The sequence below is a fragment of the Heloderma suspectum genome, chromosome 1, assembly GCF_057233095.1.
Source record: "Heloderma suspectum isolate Gila_16-S chromosome 1, 16-S_ref, whole genome shotgun sequence".
Lineage (NCBI taxonomy): Eukaryota > Metazoa > Chordata > Lepidosauria > Squamata > Helodermatidae > Heloderma > Heloderma suspectum.
The window spans coordinates 366,496,089-366,517,942 of record NC_139458.1 but is presented as its reverse complement, the minus strand read 5'-3'; the positions used below and the strand labels follow the sequence as shown (position 1 = coordinate 366,517,942).

Here is a 21,854-nt window from a genome sequence, read left to right as displayed (position 1 = left end):
TTCTGGAGAAGACTCTTACGAGTCCCCTGGACTGCAAGGAGGTCATATCAGTCCATCCTAAAGGAAATCAACCCTGAGTGCTCATTGGAAGGACAGATACTGAAGCTGAAGCTCAAATATTTGGGCCACCTAATGCGAAGAGAAAACTCCCTGGAAAAGACACTGATGCTGGGAAAGACTGAAGGCAAAAGGAGAAGGGGACAGCAGAGGATGAGATGGCTAGATAGCACCACCGATGCAATGAATATGGACTTGAGCACGCTCCGGGAGAGAGCGCAGGACAGGAAGGCCTGGCGTGCTATGGTCCATGGGGTTACGAAGAGGTGGACACGACTGAACGACTGAACAACAAGAGAAGTCCCTTGGGTTGTATCCAACATAATACTAGCGGGAAAAGTACACGGGATGGGTGGGTTACAGATGACCCAGTATTGCAGCTCTGCCCGCAGCATCTGTTTGCAGCGCCGGACTGCGGGGGTACCAACGCAGCGGCGAGGAGATGCCGCGGCTGAGTCTACTTGATGTTTCGGTCGTTCCCCGGCAGGGGGCGCTCTTGCGTCGCTGCCGCAATCGTAGATACTTTTTATTACATTTGAGTAGAACGGCTGAGGCGAAAGCATCGTCGAAGTTAAAGCCACGTGTGCGACCCTTAGCGCCAGCGGTGCGGGCCAAGTGGCCGCATGCTACAGAGATAAGAAATTTAGAGTAGCCAATCTAATGGTCTGCAGGGGGAACTTCCGGATTTGCATTGGAAGCCATCTTTCTTTTTCTCCCCCAGGGCGGAAGTGAGAGCTGTCCATCAAACTCAATGGAGAAATCCAGGATTTTAGCACACCGATGACTGGACAGCCCGGTGTCCACCCAGAAACAAAAGGTCATAGTAATGATTGCAGTTCCCTAACTTACATCGTGTTTCCGGTGATTTTTTTTTTTAATTTGAGGTTAATTTCTTTTAAGTCCTGACAACACCAATACAATAATTTATTCTCCGTATTGCAGCTTGGGGGCGGGGAAGGCTGTGGCTGGCAGAGAGTAGTTTACAGCTGACCTGCAGGTAATCCGCTGCAGTGTTAATTCATAGGTTAGAGGTGAGCCGGAGACTGGTTTGGATTCCCAGCCCCAAATCCCTCACACCAAACACCCCGTCAGGTTGCGCCAAGGTCTGTCTACTTAAATTGTCCCCTCTCGGCCCAGATCGAGTCCTCAATTGCACACAGGAGCCTCGGGGTACAGGAGGCTTGTTGTGTGCAGACCCGTGCTTTAAACAGCTCGATCCTATGCGTATTTATAATATATTACTACTAACAGATATCATTAATAAATAAAATAAATACATCATCAGAAGTCCCACTCTGTTCAATACAGCTACTTCCGGGTAAGTGTGGGTGAAGCCCTTGTATCAGCCTTCCCCAACCTGGTGCCCTCCAGATGTGTTGGACTGCAACTCCCATGCTGGCTGGGGCATACTGGGTGTTGTAGTCCAACACATCTGACGGGCATTAGGTTGGGGAAGGCTGCCTTACCCTGAGTCAAGCCATATCCCTCAGTATTGACTGCACCGGCTGGGGCGGCTCTGAGTCTGTCTGATCTCTTATTATTATCTTATAATCCCCTCTTTAATGAGCTTCCGTCGTGCATTAAAAACGTGGTTGTTCAGGCAGGCATTTGGGGTGGGTTAGGGTATTTAAAAAAAAATGTTTATGGTAAAATTTTATTGTTTTAAATTGTTTTATGGTGGGTTGTACATCGCCCAGAGTGGCTGGGTGACCAGTCAGATGGGCGATTAATAAATTTAATAAATAAACAAACAAACAAACAAATAAATAAACAATCCTGAGTCCGGGCAGGGCAATGCTGAGCTAGGCAGGCCAGTGGTCTGACTCACTCTCAGGCCGAGGCCTACGCCCTACGGCAGCCTTCCCCAACCTGGTGCCCTCCAGAGGTTTGGGGCTACGACTCCCAGCGTCCCTGAGCGTCGGCCGTGCTGGCTGAGGCTGATGGGACTTCGGAACATCTGGAGGCCACCAGGTTGGGCAAGCTGCTCTGAAGGACCGGGGGGGGGGAGCAGTCTGCGGAACAGGAAGCGCCGCTCCAGCGTTAGTCTGCGGACATGACGTCTGTGCTTCGCTGCGGCGGCGGGAGCGTGCTCCAGGCGGAGATGGAGCCATCCAAGGCGGCTCAGCGCCGTGCGGGCAAAGGGTGAGGAACGCGGCCGACCTTACCCCCTCCTCTTCCCCCTCGACCCCGTTCTGGTGGCCACCGTGGAATGACGTGCGCCGTGTCTGGGGCGCCCCTTGAGCGCCGTCTGTTTGCGCCGTTCCCCTTTCCCCCGTCCGCCCCGGCCAGCCAACTGCACGCGGTGGTGTGCACGCGCACCCTCGAGAAGGAGAGGTGCCGGGGCTCGGGGCTGTCCTCCCGAAGGCTGTCCTCCCTTTGCCTTAGAAACTCCCCGCCGCCGCCGCATGCAGTGGGAGCGCTGGTGGTGATTATTCAGTGCTGAGTGAAAAGCACTCTGCAGATGCTCAGACTGGCTCTTTTCTTTAGAATTGCGCCTCACCTCTTACAGCGGAGCCCTAGCATCGAAAACGTGATCTAGGGCTAGTTCAAAGTTGGAGTTAAACCATGGCCCCAGTCCTCTACAGAGTTTGCAAGTTAGCTTTGGCCTCATTTATGGGAGCTATCATGTAATGTATCTTGTGGGTGGGCAAACTCTGGGGTTTGGTGGGCTCCATTGCCCCCTCTCCCCACTGAAATTAATTATATCTGGATAGTACCTAATCTCAAAGGTTCTTTCCAGACACATATCAAATTTGATCTAAAATCGTGCATACATGCACTAGGAGTCTTTAAAAATGACCCCCCCCCCCGGTTGTCTGTATGGTTAGTTTGCTCCATTGTTATTCCCAGGACTTGTAACTTCTATGGGACTTCTGAGTGTGTAAAATTATGACATTTTCACAGATTCTCACTGAGTAATTGTGGAAGTGGGTAACTTCATTTCTTGGTTTAGGTTGCCGTTTTTATTTCAATAAATTAACTTCATATAATAGTAAAAAGAGGGAATCTGTCATACTGATTCAATTTAGCATGTTTAGCACAGGGGTGGGCAGAAAGTAGATCTCCAGATGTTTTGGACTCCAGCTCCTAGCATTCCTAATCGTAGGCCCATGCTTGCAGTGACTTCTGGGAAGTGAAGTCCAAAAAATCTGGAGATCTACCTTCTTCCCACCCCTGGTTTAGAAGGCCTTTAGATTCTCACTTTCTCCAGTTTATCTGCAATAAATGCTAATAGGAAAATGTTTGCTGTTATTTATTTCCAGCATCAAATGGTGCATGACTCTTTCCTAGTGAATTGCATTGCATCTTGTGCTTGGTGCCCCTTGAACTTAATTTTGCGGCATGACAATGTATCTTTATAGTCGTGTAATAATAAAAAAGAAATAACCACTTGCAGTATTGCCAACCCTTGGAAAGACAAGATAATTACTTTTTTCTCAACTGTATATCTGAAAATTGTTTCTGATCATATAAAAGTCAATCATGCAAGAACCTGTGGACTGCTTTCTGTGTGTTTTTTTCCACACCTACATAGAGATAATGTCCACATATTCTGCAATGATTTTTATATTTTGCTTAATAAGCTGTCTTGGGAATCTTATTAAGGTGAGGTAGAAATAGCTAAATAAATGTAGGAAAAAATTAGTACACCCTCACTTGTAAAGTTCAATATTTATTTTGCACAAGTACTTGGATAAGGAAGCAGGTAGGTGTATTCATACATGTCCCAGTCTGTGTGTTTATAACAGTTTAAACACTCATGGTGCACTGATACTTTACAAGTAATGATGCACAGATTGTTTTACTTGGAGGTTATAGGCTGGTTCAGACATAACAATTTCAACTTAACTGTGGTTTATTAAACTGAGACAGAGTGTTGGGCCTGCTCACTCCTTCCTCTTCCATCCTCCTTTTGCTTGCTGGAATTGAAGACTTCCAACATTTATTAAGCCATTCTTTCCCATTACATCTGAACTGAGAAACTGTAGTTCCATCTTAGTTTACTAACCAGGATATGAAACCAGGATTGAGTCTGAAGCAGACCATTCCCTGTGTAGGAAAAATATAGTGATAGCATTCACACATAACAATATGCTAAGAATCCTGGCTTAATAAACCATGATGTGAACAATCTGCATGCTAGAGTACATAGGCTGTTTCCTCCCACTTTGAGCAAGCAGATAAACAGACCCGTGACATACCAACCCAGGAGAGCTTCTTGTGACATACTAACCCGAGGTTATGGCTATGTGTACCCATATAAACCAGGATGTGAGCTAGCTTTATGTTTGTTTATGTATTTAAAAGTATTTTTAGGCTGCCTTTAAGGTGGAACCCTCCCAGGATTTGTTGTTGGCTTACGAATCCTGGTAATTTGGGCATATTTAACCATAATCCAAGGTTCAAATGTCACACAAGGCTATCACCTTCCTCGTTTGGTTTCCTGCTCGCATGAAGGGAGGAGCGAAGCAGGAGTGAATGGGCTGCTTGCACTAGCATGCAGCTGGTTCACATCATAGTTCATTAAACTAGGATTCCTGTTGTGTCATTATGTGCAAACACTCCCACTGTGTGAAGCAAGCCTGGGAAATGTTTTGAAGCTCATCCCATGCATGAGGTTTAAAATATCCACACACCAAGTATAAGAATACTGATGTTTTACTGAGAGCTGGCAAACTGAAGTTAATTTGTCATATTTTCCCTTTCTTCAGTATCAAGTCCTGGTTATGCAGTGGCCTTTTCCAGGGCCATTACATTTCAGTTATGTAATACATGGTTGATACATTGATAATGTGTGTAACCAAGGTACACATTTAAAATAGAATAGCACTTAAGTGTTCTCAAGATTTGTATGGATATGAGATTATTAGGATCCTATGACATCACTAGTAATATGATGTGGAATGTTATTATTCCAGAATCTATGGATGGCTTTGTCTACTCTCTCTAAGTCTGTTCAGTATTGCCATATCATTTAATTTACCTTGAACTTGTTATTACAAGACCATTTTGAAGAAACTAATATTGTCAGCCTTATTGCTTTACATTTTTGCAGCTGTAATGGAAACAGAAGTTTTAGTTGACTAAAAGCATAATTTTTAGAAGCTGTTACTTATATTTGTTCCTTTTTGACAATGTCCTTTAATTTTGGATGCCCTTTTTAAAAATGCACATTTTAGGGCACAATCCTATGCCTGTTTCAACAGAAAAAAAGTCCTACAACTCCCAGTGTTCCCTAGCCATCCCATTGAACTGAATGGGATTTGCAACTGAGTAGACATGTATATGATTGCAATGTTATCCTGCAATCCTATACACATGTACCTGGGAGTAAGCCCCATTAAACACAGGCAGGTTTAATCTCTGAATAAACATACATAAGACTACACTGTTAGTAACTCCTTAAAATGTTATGTCGCATAGCATATGTTTTTATGTAAAATCATTAGCAGTATAAATAGTAAACGATGACCAACATTATCTTTTTAATAGCAAAGTGTGCGAGAGAGATGCTGTTGCTGCCTCAAATGAAGATTACACTGTGGGGCAAGTGGCCAACAGTCTGTTTCAAAATAAACCCACAGCATGCGGTACAGGTTCCCTGGTGCAACTGTTCAGCATTCCTGGGGATGAAACCCAGCCAGTGTATGTTCCTGTGCCAAGAGTAAGTACATTACTTTTCCTAGGCTGTTCCCAAACGTGTGAGCTCAATATCCAGTGTCAAGCCATTGGAACCTTGTGGTCAGATTGCCAGGTTGTTTATAATGAGTGCAACAGGGCCAACTCAAGACATGTTTCTGTCTGAAGTGAAGGACAAGATGGTACCCCCTGCCACATTCTACATACAGACGCCTACCAGACTAGCAGTTGAATCAAGCAGCAGGATAGCTGAGGCCAGGGGTGGGCAGAAGGTAGATCTCCAGATGTTTTGGACTTCAGTCCCCAGAAGCCCCTGCTGGCATGGCCAGTGGTCAGGCTGGGAGTTGAAGTCCAAAGCATCTGGAGATCTTTCTGCTCACCCTGGCTTAGGCAACTTGTGGCCCTCCAGATGTTTTGGCCTACAACCCCCATCAGTCCTAGTCTGCATAGCTAATGGTAAGGGCTCATTGGAGTCATAGGCCAAAACATAGGACCACAAGTTTTCCACCCCTGGCTTAGGAGGCACAGGCCAGCAAGGCACCCAGTCCTTCAACACCTCGCTGCTGCTGTCAGTGCCTGATGCCTGAAGCAAGTGCTTCACTCTGCCTAATGCTAGGCCCGGTCCTGACTGGTGCAGAAGAGAGAGAGGCTGAGGGGTTATATGTTTTTGTCAAGAGTTGGAACCAATATGTAGGTCCTGCATGAAATTACGTTGGGGAAGCCTCTTATTTAAGCTTGGGAGAAACTATGACTACTGTTGAATTTGGTGATGCCCCTGAGCCCTGACAGGTTGCTTCAATGGTTGTTTTCAAGCAGTTATTGAAAATGTCTTTCCCCCCACAAGACTTTTGCGCTTAAGGAGTTGGTGGTTGATCTTAGTGCCCTGCTGCTTCCTTTGAGTTTTTAAATTTAATATTCTGGTTGTTGCTTGCAATATATGCTGTGCTATTATTACCCTGCCGTTTCATGCTATTGTTATATTTTTATTTTCTTCCTGTAAGCTCCTTAAAGGGCCTAGGACTGAGAAGCAGGTTAAAATATAAATATAAACAAATTCTGTCAGCATATGCTGGGACTGCAACCCAATTGGCTGCATCTTAATCAAAGAACTGACAAGTTTTTAGGCAAATCTGTCAGTTAAATTTGCATATTCATAAAACCAAAGTGCTTAATTCTGTTTAAAATATATATAAATATAATACTGAATGACACATTCGCTAAGAATTTGGTACATTATGGGCAGAATCTAATGGGATACTTACGCCCCAACCAATTCTCTTCTGCCCTGGTGATTTTTGGAAAGAGGCAGGCAGGTGGAGTTTGCATAAGGGAGCTCTGCCAACCCACCTTCCTTCAGAAATGAGGCTTCTCCTAGGAAGTGCTAAATCTCCCTTCCATAAGCAGTGGGTCCCACTTGCGCAACGCAGTTGGCGGGTCCCACCACTTGCGAAAGGGAATCAGTGGGGCCAAAAAGAATAGGTGGAGGTGTAAGTGCCCCATTGGATTCTGCCGTATTTCTCTCCAGCATAGAAAATACCAGTTGAGTCTCTCATCTTTGGGATGCCTCACCAGTTCTGAATAATAATAATCTGGCATCCAGTGACTCTTGGAAAATACGGAATGTTTTAATCCCCACCCCCTGAAAATGCAGTTTATGTCATGCGGATGTGTATAGCCATTTGTCTTGGTGTAGGACTGAGACTTACCCAGTACTAATACTAAAACCATTCTCCGTGGAAAGTGGGATTTGCAGCACAGTACTAAGAATGTACTCTACAGTAGCTCCCATTGAGTTCACTGAGGTTTACTCCCTAGAGAGTAGGCTTAGGATTGCAGCCTTGGATCAGTGTGTTTGAATCTTAATCAATTTGATTGAGAGAGAAGGGAGAGCACTTCCTTATCTCAGCAAGAGGTGGGCTTGTGCCCGTGGCACCTCCCCTTGCAGGCAGTGGAGGCTGGTGGCTCCAATGTCAATGGGGCAAAGCAGCTTGGATAGCTCCATTAGAGTTCTGACTGAAACCCGGAGTGGATTCACCACCCCACTGGCATTAGAGCCTCCACAGCCCAGAGAGTATGACGCTTCAGACAGAATTGCTGAAATGAGTATCTCCCCTCGCAGGTACAACTCTCCCATTGCTGCTCTGCTGGAGCACACTTTGGCCAATGTCCTGTTCTCCATGAGAGGTCTGTGTGAAGGGGGGAGTGAAGTCTGACTCTTCCACAGTCCTTCTAGCCTTGTTGGCGTCGTTGGGGCTAAAAGGAGTGAGAGAGCCACTGCTCCATTCCCTTCCCCAGGCATGAACTCTATATGCTGCTTCTCTATTTCAGCTTCAGATCTGGCAGAATTCAGTGAAAGGTTATATATGTTTTCTACTCCAATTATAAGCTCACATAAGGTGTTACTTCTACTATGTAAGTGACAGTTATAGTTCAGTAATATTTCATTGGCATGATAAGCCTCTAAGTGAGTCTAGAGTTTGTCTATTGTTTGCATTCATGTTACAGACATTGAAATATGACAGATTATTTTATTAACATAAGGAGGGTAATAGCCCTCTCATTGTTTATGCTTATGTTCTTCTTTACAGCTATTGATCTGTGAGAAGAATATACATCCTTTTTGGTGGTACCAGCTGAGCCAATGTTAGCAGAACCTAAAAAAATAGCAGCTGTTTAATGCTGATAAGTCTGCAGTGCCATAAAACCTTTTAATAATGGCTGCTTCGCTGAAAGCCCACAAAACCTATTGTGCTATTGCAATATATTTGTCAGCTGTCATTAGCAATGCTTAGCAATAACTTTTTTGTGTGACAGAGAGGCATTAGCACAGCCCTTGTCACCAACAAGCATTATAGACAAAGCCTTCAACAATCCCCTGTGGATGATTTATATACAACTTATGTCATCTAACTTGTGAAATTAACATTTTAGCCAGGTTCAGTTTTTTTACTTTCAAAAAGGTTACCTTATAAAAATGTGTTCTCTACTGATACAGTCTGTAGAAATGTATGATTACTGATAAAAGATATTTCGGATTTTCGGATAAAATCATCTGTTTTGTTTGAGGCTGAATTTGTACTTTACCACTGAAGTCTGAAATCTGTTCCCACATGGGTTGATTCAGCAGTGCACTGACTGTGTCTTTTCCGGAAGGATTGGGGTTCCTGTAATCCCACCTCGTGGCACCAAGATTGTTGGTATATAATAAATGAACCTTGATTTGGATCCAGTGGTGTCATTCTGCAAATGGAAGGGAAACTGCTGGTGGAACAAATTTCCCCTCCCCCCCACAGTCCCCCGTGTGCATTCTCCAAATCGGATTCAGAGGATTGGGGGACCCTCTAGAGCAGGTTTGGGGGTTGGAGGTGCTGCGGGCTGCAGTGGGAAGGAGAGGACAGGGAGGTCCTGCTGCTCGAGTGGACTTCCGTGTGCATGTTGTTGCATTAGAGATCATATGTGAGCAGTTTAACATAAAAAACTACATGAACATGAAGGGATTTGGGGTGGGGGTGGGGAGGGACATTAAACGGAAGCTGTCTGCAATGTATATGTCATTTTCTTGCTGCCTGATGGGTGGCCTTGCATTTTTAAAATGTTTGAACACTTCGTAACAAACTGCTTAAAATCACCTTTCATTTCTAACAGGAAAATAAAAAACGCAAGCATACAGAAGAGGAAATTGCCACAGACGGTCAGAGTTCATCTATTAAAAGAGAGCCTTTAAAAAAAATAAAGAAAGCTAACAAGAAAGGTCTCTCTCTAGCAGATGAAAGAGTGGCGAGCAGGTAAATGAAATACTTCAAAATTAGCTCAATATCATCTACTAAAGAAAGCCATCACCCTCCCCCAGGATCGGACTTAAGGCCTTGGTCTAAAAACTGGTGGTTTTTTGGTTCATTACCTTCTCTGGGGATGAGGCAAGTTAGAAGTTTTAGAAATGTAGCATGAGATTTACCTCTTTCTGTGGCCAGTATACACTTTAATGAATGGTACTGTTGTAAAAGTAAATGCACTCTATCTTAGATTCAAACAAGTTGAAGGCCCACAGTTATTAAACATGTAATATTTGAAGTGGCTCCTAGGATTCCATGTTGTGCATGTCTCCTTGGAAGTAACCCCATGCACTTCAATGGGACTTACTCCGAGGTAACTGTGTATAGGAATATAGCTTTAATCTGCCTATATACATATACGTATTTTTCTCAAAAGTTTCGTTGACTGCATGTATACTGAATGACAGTAATTGCATGCTTTTAATATAGTTCTTTCCAGCGTCACTAGCAATGGATGGTCTTGTTAAGTAACTAGGTAGATTTGAAATATAGAATTTTCTGTGATTATATTAAAAAAAACCTTGCTAACAACTTAGTTGCATTTTTCCACTGTTCATCAAGGGAATGCGCTTTGGATCAGGCAGATGAAGAAGAGGAGACAAAAGAAATACAGATCAAACAAAAATTGAAAAATAGACATTCTCAGTTGGTTGCCAAACATTTTTCAGCTTCTGTTCAAGACGCTGGGATTAAAAAAAAGAAAACACAAGTCAGCCTGGCTGAGGAGATGCTAAAGAATAAGAGGACTCTTTTTGTGGGGAATTTACCTGTTAGTTGTACAGCACAGGTGAGTAAGTAAGTTTGAGGGAATCTATCTTTTGAGGGAATCTATCTCTTTTTTAAAAAAAGAAATAAGGCTGTGATACCAAACATACTTCCTAGGTAGTATTTTTATTTATTTAATATGTTAATATCCTTCCTTTCTTCCGAGGAGTCCAAGGTGGTATACATCCCCCACCCTCATTTATATCCACACAACAACCTTCTGATGTAGATTAGTCTGAGATGTAGTGACTGGTCCAAGGTCACTCATGATACGTCATGGCTGAGTGGAGATTTGAACCTGGGTCTCCTCAGTCCTTATCTAGTGCTAACCACTGCAGCGCTCTGACGCACTGATTTCAGTACCCTTTGACGTCAGTGAGATTTTCTTGTAAATTAGGAGAAGGTTATGAGTCAAGGGTGGGCAACTTTGGGAGGTCATTTCGGGGGGCCATTTTGACTTGGTCATTGGGAAAGACTGCAGTCCATGTGACACTCCTGAATGTACTGTATGTATTTTTTTGAAATGGGATCCATTACGAAGTGCCCAAAAGGTCAAATTTAGGTTGTTTGCAAACAAAATTTGACCCCTTTGGCACTCTGTAGCAGCTACAGAGCACTAAAAGGATCAACGTTTGTTTGCAAACAAGTTAGATGTGACCCTTTTGGCTCTCTGTAGGGCTATGGATGCCATTTTCACCCTAAAAAGAAAGAATATATTTATTTGGATGGCCTATGTGCTACCCACCCCTGGTATAAGTAAATTAATATGGTAAATTGCACCTAAATTTGAGTTTTGTTGTGTTGATTTATCAAGTTACATCATAGATTTTTCTCTCTCTTTATCTTAAAGCAGACTATATAACTTAGCTTTAGAGAAGAATCACTTCTTGGCATTTTGGCTAAGATCAAGCGTAGCTTTAGAAAAGCCAAGCTTTCCCGTTGTCTTTAGTATTGTTTCTGCTAGTAAAACAAATACTAAATTACTGGAATATCCTTTTCTTTCTATTCTTTATACTGTAAATCAAATAAGTTCTGTGGAGGCCTTGGGGTTCCACTTACTCTGTATAGGTAAAATATTCGTAGCTTGTTTGTGATCTGTCGTGTTTGTATCAACCAATTTAACCAAAAGTCTGTTTGAATTTAGATGCTGAAGACATTTTTCAAAGAATATGGACAAATTGAATCAATTCGCTTCCGCTCTCTGGTATGTTTGTTATTTTTTATCATATTAGCTGTATGACTGTTCATGGGGAAAGAGCCTCCAATGTCTGGACAGGGCCAAAATTGCACTGCGTGCGGGAGAGTAGCAGCTCTATCACCTTCTACCTCTGTGCTGCTCTGTTTTCATAGTTTCCCTTGGGCAAAGGTTGTTGGGTCATATCACCTTGGGTGGAAATTTCTCTTCATGGGAAAAATACTGGTTTTAAATTGGGGCAAATATTCAATGGAAGTTATTGAAGAATATTCACCATTTTGTGGTGGTTTGCAATAAAATGATTTGTTCTGTTGGCCGATCCTACTCATGTTTACTTGGAGCCAAGTCCCACAGAACTTAGATGGCTTTGCTTCTTAATAAATACATCTAGATGTGGAGTCTCAGTGAAGTATAAACACGTACAAGCTTTGTCCTAAAGTTGGATGATACTGCCTTTACTTATCTGCTAAATCAAAAAGAGGATGTCCCAGATAAATAGGAAATTGAACTTGGGTGCGATAAATTGCCAAATCTGTTAAGAACTTGGTGTATCTGACTGCAGAAATGTGCATCGGATAGAACTGTGTTCATTCATTGAACATCATAGCTGCAAGCATATTAAGGTTGTTTCATACTGGATTTAAAATGAGAAATTTAATGTCTAATATGGAAAATGTCATAGGGCAAATGTTTTCTGTAACATGGCAAACATTAATAATGTAAACATTTTCCTCCATTTTATTTGTTACTCATCCTATCCTAAGGGTTTGTATCAAGGAGTGGACACAACAACAGTATGAGAGGCCTATTGAGCTGAAAACTGTTAAAACAGGGGATGGAGAGGCTGTCAAAGCCTCTGTCCTCCTGCCCTGCCCTGCCCAGCTCTTGCTGGAAGGGCTTTGGATAGGCAGAGAGCTCCAAACTCTTTCTGTTGAGTGTCAACATCTTAGGCTTGCGCTCTAGGTTTCCTAATTTATTCCTGAAGTATTTGGTAATTATTTTTACTCTATAGGTTGGGTGCTAGCATAGCTGGAAACATCCCTGATCCAGTTATAAGGATGTTCTGTCACCTGTGATTTAAAAACAAATCCAAAACGTACATAATATGTTATATAGCTGAACAAGGCCTACTAAATAACGCATTTCTATTTTTTTTCCCTTTAAGATTCCAGCAGAGGAGTCTTTATCCAAAAAAATGGCAGCCATAAAGTAGGTTATATAACTTTGTGTTTCAATTTTGGGAGGAACCCCCTATACACAAATTTTAACTTAATATTTTAAACATTTTGCTTCCTAGCTGTTACATTTTGTTAATCAGTGTTATTTCCAAAATAAAATATGTATAATAAACCAAAAAGCTTGTGAAAACCACCCTTAGCAATGTAGTTTGCTAAAGATCAGGTGGCCTTTCGACTGTTCTGGACCAAAGTGGGAACTGAAGATATTCTTCAATTCCTAGTTCTGTAGATCAGTATAAATGGCAGAGCAGCAAGTAGTGGGTTGTATCCAGTGTTAGTCCTACTTAAAGTAGACCAGTTGAAATGAATAGGAGTTAAGTTAGACTAACATTGCATATGCGTTGCACTGTAGCTCTGGAAATACAAAGCAGTTCCAACTTTCTGCCCAGTCCCTTACTATTACATAGATCTGGTGCAAGAATAGCTTTTGAGGCAAATAGGATGCATCCCACTGGGTTAGGAGGGAGACCCTGTCCCCTTCAGCCCAACAAAACTGCCCTACTTTTGGGCTTGGAGGAAGTACAGCAGAGATTGATCTTTATGTGCTCTGGAGTGTAAGAATTGGCCATTCTTTAGAAAGTATGCTGTCCCATTGCATTCAGTAGAATTTGCATCTAAATAAGTATGAGATGGTGCTGTAAGTTCTAAAGCCTTCTAGGACCAGTCTTACCAATGTGTAAATATAATTTCCAATTAAATGTACAGAAAAAATTCTTTTTTCTTCAGGCGAAAGGTGCATCCTGATATGAAGTATGTTAATGCTTACGTCGTTTTCAAGGAGGAATGTGCGGCTAATAATGCCTTAAAACGGTATGTTTTTTAATTTACGGGTGATGTCTGATTTTATAAAATGTCAGGGTGCACATTTATTTATGCAAATTTTAAGAACTGAAAGCATATCAATCTTAACTTGTAAAGGGTCCCCCCACCTAAAATAATGCAGTGTGCCACCTAAATGTAATGGTAGTTGATTGTTCTGATTACTTTTTCCTTTTATGGCTTTAATAGCAATGGAACAGAATTTACCAGCGGATTCCACATCAGAGTTGACCTTGCTTCAAAATCCACTTCTGTAAGTAATTGAAATGCTGTAGGAAGACACCCCCACCCCTACCCCCCATTTCTTCTTTAGGCTATTGATTCAAATCTTTTCATTTGCTTCTATTATAGCATGATAACAAGAGATCTGTATTTGTGGGAAATCTCCCTTACGGTAAGTGTTAGGTGAAATGTCACACTCCATCAAACGTATGTAAACTATTCTAGCAAAAATGCTACTATTTCAGAGAGCCTGATGAAATCCATTTTCTTGTAGTTTTTGCAGATTAATGGATTTAGACTATTAAGCAATATGCTTAAATGTATACTCCTTTTTAAAAAAGGCAAACTGTCAAAATCAAGAACTGTATGCTTTGCAACAAACTGTTAAATGATGCTCATTATATATTGTGACAGTTTAGGAAAGATACAGGGCCAGTTCACATGTAAGGCTAAGCCAGGATTTAGCATTACCTGCACGAGCATCTGCAAGTCTGCACAAAGCCTTTGCCTTGTGTGCTCCCTACTCCCCTCCCCTCTTTCTGTGTGGCTGGGAGGAGGACTCTTGTGAAGGCTCATGAACATGAGCCTGGATTTGGAACATAAGGGCAGGGGTTCTCTTGCTAGTGCTAGCAAGGGAAACCCAGGGCAGTGCCACCACACACTTTTTTGGCAGCGGCAGATGCGGGGAGGTCTGGCAGGTCACCAGAAACGGCTCGGCAGGCCACACTTTTTGCACCCCTGCTCTAGTTCGTTAAATGCAGAAAAACAATCTGGGATTGTTGGCTTATTTAGCAACTGACCAGATTTTTATTAAACCATGCTTCTCAGTTTATACATGACGATAAGCCAAGACTCAGGGAGAATTAAACTAAATTTGGCTGGAGTCTTCCTCTCAAGTGCATGGGAGGGGGAGCGCATGGGTCCAAGGTTTGCTCAGGCTCACAGAGGCTGTTGTATGTAATGCTAAATCCTGGCTTAGTGTTGTATGTGGACACAACCATACTCTTCCACAAGTTCAGAGATGAAGTAGTCATTGCAGGCAGTAAAAACTTCTTCCATTTAAATCTTAAAGGAAAATGTTTAGAATTTTGGCCATACACCTAAAACAATGATTTTAACACCAGTACACTTTTTTCAAATATTATTTATTTTCAGAAATTTATGATGCTCTTGTAAGAAACCATTTCTCTGAATGTGGAAACGTTGCGGGTGTGCGAATTGTAAGAGATCGGAACACAGGCGCTGGCAAAGGATTTGGTTATGTTCTTTTTGAGGTACGTCACTAGTCATTCTCTGTTCTACCAGAAATTTGACATGGCATTACGTTATTTTGAATGCTTGCTGTGGTTGAAGGTAGCCGGTGTTATATGTTCACCTGGCAACAACCCAGTGGCCATGTTAAAGTTCTCACTGCAATTATAATAATGTAAGCACTAAACAGCTAATAGAATCTGCACCCAACTCCACTAATGATGACATCATATCCAGACACCTCCCCTAAAATTGCGTAAGGAAGAACACCATGTAGAAACATTCCCGCTGCAAGGTTGAAAGCATGCAAGTTGTTCTCAAAGCAGGCAGTCTTCCATGATGTGGCCACCGAGTGCTGCAAGGATAAAGATCAACAACCATCCCCTCCGAAATGTCTATAAACATGAATCTGTAGCCCAGCAGATACGAGAGCCATCCCAACCCCTCAGACAACTTTCGCAGGGAGTTTAGGGACAGAAGTGCCCCTCCCCCAGTGAAGAAGAGCTCTGCTGGCAGGGGTGTGTATCCATTGCAGAAGCCCGCAGTATAGTTGTGGAAATCTCAGAGGGTGTAAATTTGCCACCGGTGGTGTCCTCGCTGGCGGGCGATCTGAAAACGGCATTCTGGAGGTCGGAGTGGAAGCCGTCTTTGATCTGCTGGATCCAAGGCCCCTCCGTTGCCCTCGTGTGAGGCCCCTGGATCAGACCCACAGCCTATGCCAGCCTTAGACTGGCAAAAGTATTTTCCCTCCTGTTGGAACCAGTGGGAAGATTTTTTTTTTAATGCCAGCAGGGGAGAAAAAAAGATAAGTGCACCCCCTTCCACATCCACCTTGCCTGGTGCAAACCAGTAGGGCTTTAGAAGTGGCCAGAGATCTGCCACTTCATCCCCGCCCCGTCCCTGCTCAACTCCACTTAGAATTACTCTGTAGGATACCAGTATTCAAATCCTGCTGTTGGCAGATGGTGTCACTACTTTCACTTCTAATACACAGTGTATTTAGGACAATCCAAGACTGATATACATGGCATCTACAGTCGTTCTTTAGTGAAAAGGTCAAAAGGGGTGCTTCCAGACAGATGGCGCCTAGTGCTACCAATCAAAAGACATTGTGCAACTATTCAATCTCTTCTTTGTTAACGGACTTTTTCTGGTAAAAACAAAGACAGAAGAAGTGGTGGGAAAACACAGGAGGGTTACAAATTGAAGATGACATCATTTGGGCCCCCTGTAAAATTCCATGAATGTGGCAGGGTGATTGCCCAATAAAAACCTTCTCTGGAATCATCCCTGGAAAAAAGATTACAGGATCAGAGTCAAAAACACCAACCTCTCATTTGCAGTAGTCAAGAATATTGCATTAGAAAGCCAGAGATGTACGTTGAATTTCTGCTCTGTGTAGATACTTCTAGCTCCCCTCAGCACAAACTCAACTACAGTTGATTTGTCTGTGAACAGCAAATTTACATTCCTGTCTTGCTTCAAATAATTGAAAAGAAAATATTATTGTAAGCAGTTGGGTCACTTTCCTAGTGGGTATGCCATGTTAAATTTTTAATCAGAATTCCTATTCAAAAGTTCCATTAAAATGGGGGTAAATGTAGCAGAGTTTATGTTGAACTGGGAATCTGGAGCTACTGTTTGCTCTGGTATTTCCTAATCATAGTAACTATAAGTCTCTTTTATATGTTTTTGGTTAAAATATGGCTATATAGAACAAAGGGCCTTTTATGATTAGTTTTCATCTGGGTATTCTGATAGGATTTTTGAGAGAACTTTTAAACTGATCTATTTTATATTTTGTTGTGATTTTATTGTTTGTATTGATGGTGCAATGTTTTATTGTTTTAAATTTACAAGGAAACCATCTTGTAAGGAGTTTTCCTAAAAGGGAGGCTTTGAATGAATGAATGAATGAATGAATGAATGTGAATGGGTAGAATATTAGATCAGTGCCACTGTATATTTAACACTTTATTTTCCTTAAAGACTACAGATGCTGTTCAACTTGCACTGAAACTAAACAATTCTGAACTGAAAGGAAGAAAGCTAAGAGTACAACGCTGTGTTGAGAGAGAAAAAGCACAACAGAAAAGTTTAGACAAGAATGTAAAGAGCCCTGTTGGACTGAAATATACAAAGGGCTCTTCGCTGAAAAATGCAAAAGTATACTCCAGTAATTTCGCTGGTGAAAAAGCAACCACGGTAAAAAAGAGGAAAAAAGCAAGGTCAAAAAACAACGTGAAGAAAACTCTGAAAAAAACAAAGTGAAACTGTTATACTGCAAATTTCGAATTGTATTTTTCAATAAAATTTATTGCATAGGCAGTGCTTTGTAATTTTTACATATTCTGTTATCACAGTTACAAATTGCAGGCTTAGCTGGATTAATTAATGATATTAAAAATGGAAGATAAGCAAAGAAAGTTCAATGAAAGTAACTCAAAACAATGTTGCTAGTCCATCTTCACCCACTGGCCCTGTGGGTGACAACCATTGTTTTAAAAACCAGTGAGTTGTTGGGGACGCGCTCCACGATCGGCTCCTTTGTAGGTTGTGGAGCATGTTGTGTGAACTGGACACTGGGTTGTTTGGGAGCTGAACAAACTAGCAGTTAACCCAACAACAAACCATGGGTTAACCCCTGGATTATTTAGCACCTAAATAACCTAGTGGTCCGGACTTGCACATCACGCTCCACAACCTAGGAAGGAGCTGATTGTGGGTTGTGCAGTAAAAGTGTGAGAGACGGGTATGCTGCAGGCAGCATGCCTACCCTATCCCTGGCAACTCATCAGTTTTTAAACAGATGTTTTAAACTGATGGGTTGTCGTTACGTGTGAACCAGGTCACTATGTTAGTTACATGGGGTCTTAACCTAAAAAAAAAAAAGGCAACACCTTCATATAAAGCTTTCTTTAAAGGAGGTTTATTCATCACAGGCAATGGGTTATTTACAAGCCTGTTCTTGCAAAACATTATTTGTCCTTTCTACTGGAGATGTGTGTGCATTTGTTGTGATTGTTTCTGAACATACAGAAGCATAGTGAGTTCACAACCCTCATGGTTAACAACCCACTGTTAACCCACAGTTCCAGGTTTGCACATAAAGTCAACCCACAATTCAACAACCCATATTATGGATTGTCATTACGTGCAAGCCAGGTCTTAAAGTTGAAAGCCACCACATTTTGAAAGAAGGTGCGTACCCACACAAGTTTAACTTCCCACTTTGGGAGTATTTTTAAAATAGAATTCCTGAACTTGAACCAGTTGATAAAGCAGCATTGTGATTGCTACTTGTTCACACTCTGTTGGTGTTTGAAAAAAAGCAGTGCAGATCCAAGTTGTGTGTGATTTGTTTTGTAAACTACCTTAAGAGCTTTCTAAGTCAGAAGGAGGTATAAAAATACGCTAAATAACTAAATGGCATTAATTTACTTCATTCTTGCCTTGCACACTTGGGGAATATGAATGCCAGTTAATTAATTCTTTTTAAAATTAAATATCACTGGCTTGGGAACTTTAGAAGGCATTTGTCTAGTGTAAACAAAGTTTATCTAGTGGACTATCTTGGTGCCCTGCCTGTTTGTTGAAGTTTGTCTGCTTGACTTCTAATCTGATATAGGAAACTCCATCGGGGGGATTCTCTTTACCATTTAGCAACATATGTGAAGTTTGACTCTAGTGTCTAAAGCAACTTTTTCCCAACTTGGTGCCTTCCAGATGTTTTGGACTAGAATTCCTGACCACTGGCCATGCTGGCTGGGGCTGATGGGAATGAAAGTCCAAAATATCTGCAGTGTACTAGGTTTGGGAAGGCTCATCTGGAGGATATTATTTTTACTAACCTCATAGGAATCCTGTTCACATTGGCTGATCCTAAACTTGCGCGCGACATTCCACTCCTTAAGACTTGATGGTGCCAGAATTCCAGGCCAGAGGCGCTTCCTCACCCCCTGCCCTGCTATGGAGGGGCAGACCTTACTCATCCTGAGTAGAGACTTCATCATTATGATACTGAGATATATTTACTACTTGGCTTAGTAACTTCCAAAGATTTTAGGCCAGTTTCCAGCTACTATCTATGCCAAGCTAGAATGTAGAAGTTGTCATGATTTTACCTTCTTGATTTCTTTTCTAGAAAATAGGCATTCAGCTCTCTTTGTTTTTATTAATAACAATTTTTTTTAATTCAACATGCAAAGCCCTGGATGGTGCAATTCACCTCCAAAATTCCCCTCTCCCCATTTCAAGCAACTATTTTGGTATTTACTAAACACATGGTGTCTTCAGCCTGCCATAAAAGATCAGTGAATATGGTGCCACAGCACTTTTTCTCTCAGAGGTACAGTTGTTGCCAAACAATAATTAAATATGGCTAAAGAAATGCTTGAATCATGTACTCATTGAGGTTGTTTCTTCCTTTAGCCAGGGATACTACTCATGGAAGGAACTTTATTGGCAATAGTGTATTAAATACCCTGATCCCACTGTTATTATATAATAACCAAATGCCAGCTCAAGTAGAAAAGGGCATACACTTCTAGAATATACTCAAATCTTGGAAGTTCCCACAAAACTACTGAAAATGCCTCTAAGCTTGGTTCATAATTTGTTCTGCTGGGCAGGCATTTCCTAAAGCTTAGCAGTTACAGTAGGATGTAGAATACGAAGACTGACATGTGGGATCCAACCTGTTTTTTGAACAGGGTTTTATGTTTATTTACAACATTTATAGTGCAAAGGTGGCATAGTGAATGATGCCTGTAAAGTCATAGGAAGTTAGTACCAAGTCTGCAGTGATACTATATCATCACTATTCCTTTTACAGTGTTTAACCATGTCAGTGGGCCAGTAGTTACTTTTTTTCCCCTATACTGTGCTTTGGTTTGGAAGTGTTTTATAAGTAGTATTTTCATTCAGTTTTAAAATTCTCTTGACGAAAACAAGTAATGCCTTGAGTTTGTATCTCCTCTGCTTTTCTGGCGACACTCCTCTCTCCCACCCACAGACACAAGATGTGTAAGCAACAAAATGGCTTTCTTCAGATATGTACATAGTAAAAGACAGAGGAAATAAATGGCGGTTCAGCTATTAAATAAGGATGGCAAAATGATAACAGAGGACAAAGAAAAGGCAGAAGTGCTCAATTCCTACTTTATTTATTTATTTATTTATTTATTTATTTATTTCTATACCGCCCAATAGCCGAAGCTCTCTGGTTCACAAAAATAAAAACCAAACAGCACACAATAAAACAATTTAAAATATATAGAACATTAAAACCACAATATAACAATGCAACCACAATAAAACCTAGCAGCAGTGCAGGAGTTTAAAATACAGATTTAAAACAGCAAAGCTAAAAGTTCAAAAAGCTAAAATGCTAAAATGCCTGGGATAATAAAAAGGTCTTCACCTGGCGCCGAAAGGAATACAATGTAGGTGCCAGGCGAACCTCGCTAGGAAGCTCATTCCAGAGCCGGGGTGCCACAGCAGAAAAAGCCGAGTCTTCTCCTGAAAGAGGGTCTATGACCCCCCTGGCAAAGGCAAAGTACAGGCTGAAGGGGCAGGATTGCAGCTTGAGATCGATAGGCATATGGTCAAGGAACACCTAATTACTTTGAGTTCAAATCTCCAGGGCCAGATGAACTGCATCCTAGAGTAAAAAAGGAACTGGCAGACGAAGTCTCAGAACCGCTGTCTGTTCTCTTTGAGAAATCATGGAGGACGGGGGAAGTGCCAGATGACTGGAGGAGGGCTAATGTTGTCCCTATCTTCAAAAGGTAAAAAGGAGGACCCTGGGAACTACAGACCAGTCAGTCTGACATCAATCCCTGGGGAAATTCTGGAGCAGATTATAAAGCAATCCATCTGGAAGCACCTTGAAAACAATGCAGTGATTACTCGAAGCCAACATGGATTTGTCAAGAACAAATCCTGCCAGATGGATCTGATCTCATTTTTTGATCAGGTCAACTCACCTGTGGACTGTGGGAATGCTGTACACATAATATACCTCAACTTCAGCAAAGTTAGCTAAAAGTGAGCTAGATGAAACAACAATCTGGTGGATCCACAGCTGGCTACAGGATCAGACTCAAAAGAGTGCTTATCAATGGGATCTCAGATTGGGGAGAGGTAACAAGCGGGGCACTGCAGGGCTCAGTCCTGGGCCCAGTGCTCTTCAACATTTGTATTAATGACTTGGAGGAGGAGGTGCAGGCAATGCTTATCAAATTTGCAGATGACACCAAATTGGGCGGGATAGCTAATACCCTGGAAGACAGAAACAGAATTCAAAGTGATCTTGATAGGCTGGAGCACTGGGCAGTAAACAACAGAATGAAATTTAACAGGGATACATGGCAAGTTCTGCATCTAGGAAAAAGAAACCTAAAGCACAGTTACAAGATAGGCAATACTTGGTTCAAAAATAGTGCACGCGAGAAGGATCTTGGAATTGTTGTAGATCACAAGCTGGATATGAGCCAACATGGTGATGTGGCTGCAAAAAAGGCCAATGCTATTTTGGGCTGCATTAATAGAAGTATAGCTTCCAAATCCCTGGAAGTACTAGTTCCCCTCTACTCAGCACTGGTTAGGCATCATCTGGAGTACTGTGTCCAGTTCTGGGTGCCACACTTTAAGAAGGATGCAGACAAGCTGGAGCAGGTTCAGAGGAGGACAATGAGGATGATCAGGGGACTGGAAACAAAGCCTAGGAGGAGAGACTGAAAGAACTGGGCATGTTTAGCCTTGAAAAGAGAAGACTGAGGGGAGATTAGGATAGCACCCTTCAAGTCCTTGAAAGGCTGTCACAGAGAGGAA

The 21,854-nt window shown here is 42.0% G+C and overlaps 1 protein-coding gene across 1 annotated transcript; it reads left to right on the top strand.

The window, feature by feature from the left end:
• Positions 1-2,126: 2,126 nt before the first annotated feature.
• On the top strand, positions 2,127-17,439 carry RBM34 (RNA binding motif protein 34). The gene is made up of 11 exons (XM_084828161.1): positions 2,127-2,199; positions 5,551-5,722; positions 9,343-9,482; positions 10,092-10,317; positions 11,440-11,499; positions 12,656-12,699; positions 13,455-13,538; positions 13,737-13,800; positions 13,899-13,941; positions 14,925-15,043; positions 17,010-17,439. Exons 1-11 carry the CDS (start codon positions 2,159-2,161, stop codon positions 17,289-17,291), a joined length of 1,275 nt encoding a protein of 424 aa, XP_084684287.1. The 5' UTR covers positions 2,127-2,158; the 3' UTR covers positions 17,292-17,439.
• The last annotated feature ends 4,415 nt before the right edge of the window (positions 17,440-21,854 follow it).